Genomic DNA, 9355 nt, shown 5'->3' on the forward strand with positions numbered 1-9355 from the left:
CCTCATTTTTTCATTATCAAGACTGTGTTTTTCATCTCGTAGTTCCTATCCTAATTGGTGGTAGTATGATTACTGACTAGAAGAATAGGCCATAACCATATTAATTAATGCAATTTTTACTGAGTAGATATGGATTCAAATGGAGATTAATTGGTGTTTTTGGTCACCCCGAGACACATCAACGACAACATACTTGGACTCTTTTAGATAATCTAAGTCAACAAATGGACCTTCCTTGCGTCTCGCTTGGCGACTTTTTACTGTCATCTTTAGAGAAGTATAGGATGAATGAGCGACTATTTTACGAGATACAAGCATTCAGGGCGGTATTGGATCTTGGACTGCTACTTCTTTTAATGTGTGTGGCATAAGTTGGCGAGAGACTACTTACAGCTAGCATATATTTGGATCTTGGACTAAAGACAATTGACAAAAAGGAGATTAAATGCCCAAGGTACTTTGGTACCGACCGGGAAGATAGAGAAGAAATCCAAATTCTCTTGCACATTTTGTTCTTTAAATGTCTTGCATCAATTATGGGGTGACTAGCTTGAAACAATCTGAATTCCCTGTCATTGAAAATTGGAGTGCCAAGACAAAGCTGGTTGTTGAAGTCAAAGGATACACAGAGGTGGCTTTAGGTTCATGATACAAGCTCATCCATATCATTCCTCATTTTTTTCATTATCAAGACTCATGTTTTTCATCATATAGTTCCTATCCTAATGGGTGATACTGTGATAGTAAGATTACTAACTAAAAGAAATATAAATCACACAACACAAAAAAACAAAGACTTGAGATGATATAAATAATGGCCATAACTAAAGCACATCTTGCTTGGCAACATCATTTCAAATAAGCATTTCTCGGTATCAATGTACGGAGGCAATGTACCACATCTGCTAGTCACCTTTGCATGGTATTCTGGAGTTGATTTCATATTCTACAATTTGCAGCTGGACAAGAAAATAATACAACGTGTTCAAATATTTTACTTGACAATGCATATATCACAAAACTAGCACACTTTAAAGCAATGTTTTGGACTCGTTTAACAGTTATGGAGAGTTTCAAAACCAAGCAAATCTAGGATGGGATCAATGAGATTGCAGAGTCCCAAACCAACCCTCCCCCCTCACCACAAGAGGCAGGTGATACAAAGAAAATTTGAATGCTTTTACGGTGAAAGTCACTGATATATCCAGGTATGAAGTTTATAACAGAGACTTTTTTTATGGGATGAAATTCTCTATGGTTTATTCTCTCAAAGAGCTTAATCAGTCTGTAAAGACTAAAGGGGTCATGAAAGGTCACAATGCAGTAAAAGTTAACCATCATAATGAATAAGGGTACTTTTAAATTTCTCTTGTAGGGGAATCAGTGTACTCACTGCAAAAGACAAACTGGTTGAGATCAAGAGTCACCCTGCCTTGCTTTGCTGTATCAAATGAACTGAATAAATTCCTGCAACAAACAAGATTAGGAATTCATAGTAGCACAATAATATTTGAAGAGTAGTATATATAGTTTAATGAATATAACTTATTTATTCCATATTTGAGTAGTCTCAATTCAGGTAATGTGTCACATGGAGTAGGAGTATACATTGTGCTAGGGCAGACCATTTGGCAGAATCAAACCTAGCAGGCTATAACGACTTAATGAGATCCATCAAATCTAAGTCCAAAACCAGCCCATGGGCACCATGCATACCCACCAGTCCACCACGCCCTAAACTTGTACTGTTGCCCACATTTCACTAAATCAAAAAGGTACAACATTAAACATGCACTTTTTGTGAGTATAAGGGACATTTACCGAGCAGACTGTAAAAATATACAAAGAGATATGAAGTCATCCAGCCGAAATCTCCCATTCTTCTTTTGATCAAAGCTCTGACCAACCATGGAAAATCGTATAAGTATTTTCAACTTGATGAAACCAACTGAATACCTCAATATTAAGATTGCATAACAGAAAGTCTATAATGCAGAGAAACAAAAAGTGGAGCATTAATTACTTAATTGCATGATCAGAAAAAATTTAAAAAGACTCAAAGAGGTAGTTACATGTAAATTCAACGAGTCAGAATGACAGAAAAATAAAAATAAAGCATTATTAGAAAACACAACTTTAGCTACAAGTTATTATATGCCTTAAAAAAAATATTTGAGTACCACCCTAGTCCTATCTTCTCCATTGAATAAAAGCTTAATAAACAGGTCAAGAAAATTTTTATTGAATTACGATCAATTAAGCTTCTGAATCATGATTAGCTGAACTTAAAAGGCTACTATATAAAGAGACGCCAAACAGGTCAAGAAAATGATTATTGAACTATCACCAATTAAACTACTGACTTGTGATTTTCTGAACTTTAGAAGCTTTTAGAAAAAGATATGCCACATGAAGCACTAAAAGATGGTGCCCACCAATTTGAATGTGAACCACATGCACAAGTCTGTTGTGCAATGACTAATGCCCCATAGACATGTATTTTATAACTTTATCATTCCACATCCCTAGGTGTTATTATTGCAAACTTTATGTAACTGAAAACATAAACCTTCCTAATACATTTGCCAGAGCAATTAGGAGAAAATTAGTAAAGGAGAAAATCAGCCCTGGAGATCAAAGAATTCTGAATATAATTTTCATAATAAAAGTTTCTGGCAGTTATCAAAAAACCCAAAAAATAAAAAATAGTTTCTATTCTTATTTGTCAAAAATATAAGCTTTACCTCGCAAACTGTGTAAAAAGCAGGAGAGTCCAATGAGAAACCAATCTTCACCAACGCCTGTAAACATCACTCAGAAGTTGAGGGAAAAAAAAAAGGATACTTAGGGTAATCACATGGTTTCTCTTCAATAGTATTGTCAAATAAAAGGAAACCTCATTTATTCATCCAAACATTCCGGATTTTCATATATCTACAGAAAACTACCTCATATACGTCATCCGGAACAATATAGCCACGACCCCTGTAATGATGACAAAACATGAAAAGATAATTAAGGCGAATAAAACACTCAGTTACATATGTGAATTTATGAACATGTAAATACATCAGAGGCTTAGAGTATATAACTGAATAGCTTGTCAAACAAAATAAAAAATAAAAAACCAAATCACCTTTCTCGGTCAGAGAAAGCTTGTTGAACCTGCAAAGAAATCAAAAGTAAAAAAAAAATGTAAATGAATAAGAGATAATAAAACTTAATGATACAATTGATTCGTCTACTCTTCTAAGGTGATTCATCATGGAAGAAGAAAGAAATTGGGTATCCAGAATCTACATATCAGAAATGTGACATAATCTGGCCTGCGATGACATTTACACAGAGATACATAAAATGCACACATTTAACCCTTCAGCCAAAACTTGGCAGAAATTGGTCTCTAGCACCAGCTAAATGTACCTCACACAGTTCCCCCACAACCCTATATTTCATCATAACAATAGTTTTCAAAAACAAAGAGGTACCAGCAAAACTACCAACATAATCAGTCTATAGCACCAGCTAAATTCACCTCTAACAATCTATCCCTAACAACTCAATATGTCATCATATCAGGATCGTTCAAAAACAATGACCACACCACCACTTGGAAACAAACAAATTTATAAATTTTTTAAAAATGCACATAAGTCCCTAATATTTTTGGGTAAAGTTCTATTTTAGTCCTGAAATTTGAAATGTTTTTTTTTTTTTTTACTCAAAAATTGTAAACACACCAAGTTTGTCATTTTGTAACCTTAGCATTTATAATGCTTGCTTACGTGGCAAAATTCGATAAAGCCAAATGGCGCTCCGTTATAAAAGCAAGGTTCCAGAAGGACAAACTTTGTAGGTTTACAATTTTTGAAGAACTCTATTATAAGCAGCAAGGTTAATAAACAAGGACAAAACTTATGTACAATATCTAAGTTTTTCCCAATAAACAATAACTCAATAAGTCTATTTATAGATGATAAAAGTGATATAAGTGGGACCCAAATGAGCTTGATAACTCAACCGTTGTGCCACAACTCGCCCACGTGGCAAGTTGTGAGTGGTAGCGGGGTGATATGGACCCACCATCACCCCTCTACCACTCACAACCAACTCGCCCGGGCGAGTTGTCGCACAAGTTGTGCCATTTTATGTGTGGCCAGCATAACTCACTTTTGATTACTAAAATAACATGCGAACATAATTTTAAGGAAAAATCATATAATTTCACAAAAAAAATTTAAATCTCTGAATTATAAACATATATAGGAATTTCTGACCTTAAGAAGGAACTTGTTGAGTGCAACAAATTCTGAAAAAAAGAAAACAAATTTAACAAAATCGTGAACAAAGTTTTCTGAGCACCCAAACAATCAAACTAAAACAAAAATAACGAATTTGAAAAACAGTTACCATCGAAGCTCATAGTGCCATTTCTGTCAAAATCGTACATCCTGCAACATGTACCGTACAATACACACATCATCATCATCAGGTTATACAGTATATACGAATGTGTATAGTATAGATATGTAAAAATACGTATAGTATACGTATAGAGTGGAGAGACCTGATCATTTGCTGGACGACGGAGAGAGAGAATTCGAGGTTTCCGACGGAGAGAGCGCTCTGATCGAATTGGGAAAAAAGGTCAAACGTCGTCGTTGTTTTTTTTTAGGGCAAAAGATAGAGAAGAAAGAAGAGTTTTTGGAAATTGAAATAGACAAAAAGGAGTTGAAGAAAGAGAAGAAGAAGAGAACCTTGAGCTGAGGAGCTGTGATGGTCCCGGTTTTCTCCGAGTCGACTCGATCGAACCAGTCCTTCAGCATCGCCGTGTTCTCCATTTTTTTGATTTCTACTTCAACAAGCTCTGTGCTCTCTGACTCTGTGACTCAGTACAACTCGTTCGCGAGTGAATCATTGAAGTGAAAAAATGGTGGCAGTTGCCAATTATAGTCTATAGACACGGCGTCGTTTTCAATTGGTAATATTTTAGGAAAAAATAATAATAATATTTTTTTTAAAGAATGTTTGGTTCGAACTTTACGATAATTATTTATTATCAGACGAAGACACCAATTAGTTTTTGATGTAGGTGAAAATTGAATTTTAAATCTTTTATTCAATTATAAAAAATTTTGAGCTAATTAAAACCCACTATTATTTATTCATCTTAAACTTGGGTTAGTGCATGGCGTCTAATTAACTCAATAAATAAAAATTATTTTTTTGAAATAATTAAAGTACCTATCAAGTCAAAATTACTTATATTTTAAATCATCGGTTTAAAAGTTGGTAGGTCAATGGTCCTTTTGAAATTACTAATCTAATTAATCTGTTAGTATTGGAAACTTTTTTAAACATTAAATTGCTTTTCACCATCTATAGCAAGTTGAAATTGCTAATATTTTCATTCTTCAATTCAAGTGTATTATGCCAAGAGATGTGTTGCGTTTGACTTTTAAAAAATTAGGCTTTCATTGATTTTACATTGAGAATCCTGGGCAAATTACTAAACTGGAGAAATATTCAAACGCCATATGCATCATGCTTGCAAAAAGATCTTAGTTTTGACCAATACTTAGCAAATACATACAAGTATTGTATTTTTTTTTTTTTATATTTGGTGAGTACAATTATTTAAGGGTTGACTACATATGTAACTAGCTTATAACTTCATGCATATATATAAATATACTTAAAATATATAAATTAAAATGCATGGTATAATTCTTATCAATATAATTTAAATATTATTAATAGTCATTCTTATTTTTTATTTTAACTTTTTAAAAAATCTAGTAAGAATATTACTCCATTAGGTAGAAAATGTAAATTGTCCATATTTGTTTTAAAAAATATAGGTTCATTAATTCTAAAATTTTTGGTTTTTGTATGGTACTTTACTTTCAAAAAATCAAGTACTGGATAATTTTTTTTTCACTTTTTTTTTCTAAATTTTATATTATTAAGTGAATTATAAATATTTAAAATAATAATTAATATTTAGATTGTAGACTGTGGACTGTGAGGTGATTTATCTTTATCTTTTTTTTTTTTCTTTTTGTATGACGCTTTACTTTTAAGAAATCAAATACTGGGAAAAAATTTCACTTTTTTTTTCTTTTGTAAATTTTATATTATTAAGTGGATTATAAATATTCAAGATAGTAATTAATATTTAGATTGTGGACTGTAAAGTGATTTATCTTTATCTTTTACTTTACTTTCAAGAAATCAAGTACTAGGTAATTTTTTTTTTCTTTTGTAAATTTTTTTTTTCATTTATTCATTTCTAGCAACTATATTTTTCAAATTATCAACCACTATATTTTTTAAATCTCCCAAGGTTATCATTTTCTGTAACATTTTAATTTGAAATTTATCAAATCTATATAATTTGGAATGAAATTATTCATTACTTTTTCCCTACAAAATTCATTAATTTTTTTTTCCTAGTTTTATTTTTTAGGTTATGATTATTATTCATTAACTTATCATTATCCCTTTCTAATTTTTCTTTAAAAAAAATGTATCAAATTTTAATTTAAGGGATTATTATTATTTTGATTGTTAAGTTTGGATTAAAAATGATAATGATCAGTTTGAGTTTAAGTTGGACTTGTTAGAGAGTTAAAGTCTCCTTATTAAGTTTGGACTATTGTGTTGACATGGAAAACTGTAAGAGTTTTAGAGACTTAGATTATATATATATATATATATTAGGCATTTGGCCTTATCATAATTTTTTTTATTATAAACTTTGTCCACATTATCTCTTTCTCTATCTTGCATGATAATTTGAATGTTATTTTCAATTATTAATATTATTAGATGGTTTAAATATTACGAGGCAATAGCATTATGGATATCAACACGAGGCTGAGGAGAAGGCAGCTCGGGAATCATTATGGATATTTATAATAGTTCTAAATAAACCAGCTTTCATTATGATTGACACGGATCTTTCGGTTTATATCGACAATCCTATTATATTCTACCTATGTGAAAATATTTGGCTACAATAAGCATTTGCCCCTTTCGCCCAAAACAAATAGCAAAATGCCCTTGTTCTGAAACTATCTAGCAAAATACCCATTGTGGCCAAAATATTTTTGTGTTAAAAGCCTTTTGAACCATCAAATGATATAAGGTTAATTTGAAATGAATTAGAAGGTATCTTTATTTAGTGGTTAGTTAATGCGATTGCAGGGTTTTTTTTTTTTTTTTTTTTTTTTTTAAGTACTGTATCAAACTGTTTATACTTTATAGATTAATATTTGTTCACCTTATTTTCCATTACGTGGTAGTGTTGTTCCACTTTGGGGGCACCCTTGATTCGATGTGGCAAAAAGGGTTGGGGTTTGCTGATCCTACTTGAACTCAAATTTTTTGACATGAAGTAAAAACGGTTTAATATTGCACAACTGAAACTCAATTAAACAAAAGTTTTTAAAAAAAACTTTTGATTTTTTTTTTTTTAAATCACGTGATAGCGCCATTCAAATACAATGGTTTCAAGAAAAAAAAAATCCTGACTTTTATCTAATTGCCTACAAATGAATTATTGAGCATTCTTCTTCTTACTTGAATAATGCAATATTATAAAGTATATGTCAAGATAATTTGGTTGCAACAAAATTAAAAACATATTTGAAACTATAGATACGTGAGAGGAGAAGAATTTGAATTTTGGTTCACCTCATTAATGAAACTAGGCCATGTATTTGAATTACAAGGCTCTTGCCATTCCATGCTATTTCAAACAATTTACAAATGTGTATCCACCATCATGGTGAAGAAAGCATCCAACAGGCTTATAGTTGTCTGCATATAAGCATCACTGCTTAGAAGTTTTGTAACAGCACTTCTATTGCTTTTGAAGGTGAAATTTCCTTGATTTTTAGACTTTCTCATAATCATGGCAAGAAAAAGTATTAAGGAGGAGGCCAGGGAAGTTCTTGTCGTGTGCAGTGAGAGAAGTTGGTCCTGAAATTTCACTATTCAACCAGTTGAAATTAATTGTTGGTTTCTCAGGTCTACCATCTCCGGTGGGTTTTCATACCGTTCCCCACACATTTGAGCAGGCATTGCTGAAGTTGAGGAGGTGGCAGATTGAAGCTTCTGATAGACTGGTCGAGCATATTTATCAGATCAAAGCTTTTAGGGGCTAGCCAGTAGATATCTATGCTAGTGGATCTACTTGAGAGGGGCAAGTGCTGATGATTTTTTAACAGGAAGAAAGGAGAAGCTGACTGAGATTTTGTTTGGCTTGCCTAAGGTAGCTATCCTCTGATGGTCCTACAATACTATCAAAAATTGACTAAACTTTAGCTATTTAAGAGAGGGTTTATAATGTTTGATGCTGTGGTTGATGTTCTTGTTGTTTAATCATTAATGTGTATTACTAAAATAGGTTGGAGATATATTTTTTTCAATATATGCTTAACTGGTTGTCTACAATATGATGTTGTGGTAATGTTCTTACTGTTTAATGTGTATTACTGAAATAGGTTGAAGCTTTATTTTTTCAATACAAGCTACCTAAAATAACTTGTGGGCTACATGGATACAAGTGCATTGATTTATACATATTAGATTATCTAACTTTTTAACTAGTATTTTTGGACTGCTGATCGAACAGTAGTTTAGTTGTGGGTGTTCTTTTCTCCAATTTAAGATCAGATTGTTTTATGTTCTGTTTCATTTTTGTGTGCGTGTGTGTGGATAAGGTGAACTTTTCTTGTGTTTTAACCAGGATTTAGAAAGATCAAATCCTGAGAAGTAGGGTTTGCAAATGAAGAGAGGAGAAAAACATCTTTTGAAGAATATTCATTGATGCAGAACCAGGATCATGTTTCAGTCCCATTAACTGAACAGAAAAACAGTATTTTGAGGTGAAAATTAATAGACTTAAACACAACAACCACTTGCTTCACTTGGACCTACAGGGGCATTAAAGACAATGAAACATTTGAGTTTCAATTATGACTTTAGGTGAGAAATTGTGGAATATGGAACAAAATATAGGCAATATGACTACTTGTTGGTTGTGGTAACTATGACATATTATGTCTGTTTACAACCAGGAGTAAGCTAAATTGTTTTACTTATTTGTTGTGGTAACTATGGCAATTTCCACTTGATGTAAATGGTGGCGGCAACTATATACTAAATATTCTAGTTTTTACTGATTTAATTTTTTGACATTTGTGCATAGGGTGTGTTTCCTTTTTTTTAAGTGGTTTTCATGCATATACATAATACACACTAAACATTAGCATCAAGTGTGAAGATTAAAATACCACAATGAAATAGATCTAGAAATCAATCATTTACATTTAAAAAAAAAAACCCA

At 32.0% G+C, this 9355-nt stretch overlaps 1 protein-coding gene across 1 annotated transcript; it reads right to left on the reverse strand.

Annotated features, from left to right (window-relative positions):
- Positions 1 to 636: 636 nt before the first annotated feature.
- LOC142644783 (uncharacterized) lies at positions 637 to 4920 on the reverse strand. Its single transcript, XM_075819357.1, has 10 exons — positions 4758 to 4920; positions 4568 to 4626; positions 4411 to 4451; positions 4278 to 4309; positions 3137 to 3165; positions 2949 to 2985; positions 2745 to 2801; positions 1822 to 1898; positions 1394 to 1467; positions 637 to 959 (listed from the first exon to the last, which is right to left on the reverse strand). Exons 1-10 carry the CDS (start codon positions 4839 to 4841, stop codon positions 940 to 942), a joined length of 510 nt encoding a protein of 169 aa, XP_075675472.1. The 5' UTR covers positions 4842 to 4920; the 3' UTR covers positions 637 to 939.
- Between the last annotated feature and the right edge of the window lie 4435 nt (positions 4921 to 9355).

This window comes from Castanea sativa, chromosome 7, assembly GCF_040712315.1.
Source record: "Castanea sativa cultivar Marrone di Chiusa Pesio chromosome 7, ASM4071231v1".
NCBI lineage: Eukaryota > Viridiplantae > Streptophyta > Magnoliopsida > Fagales > Fagaceae > Castanea > Castanea sativa.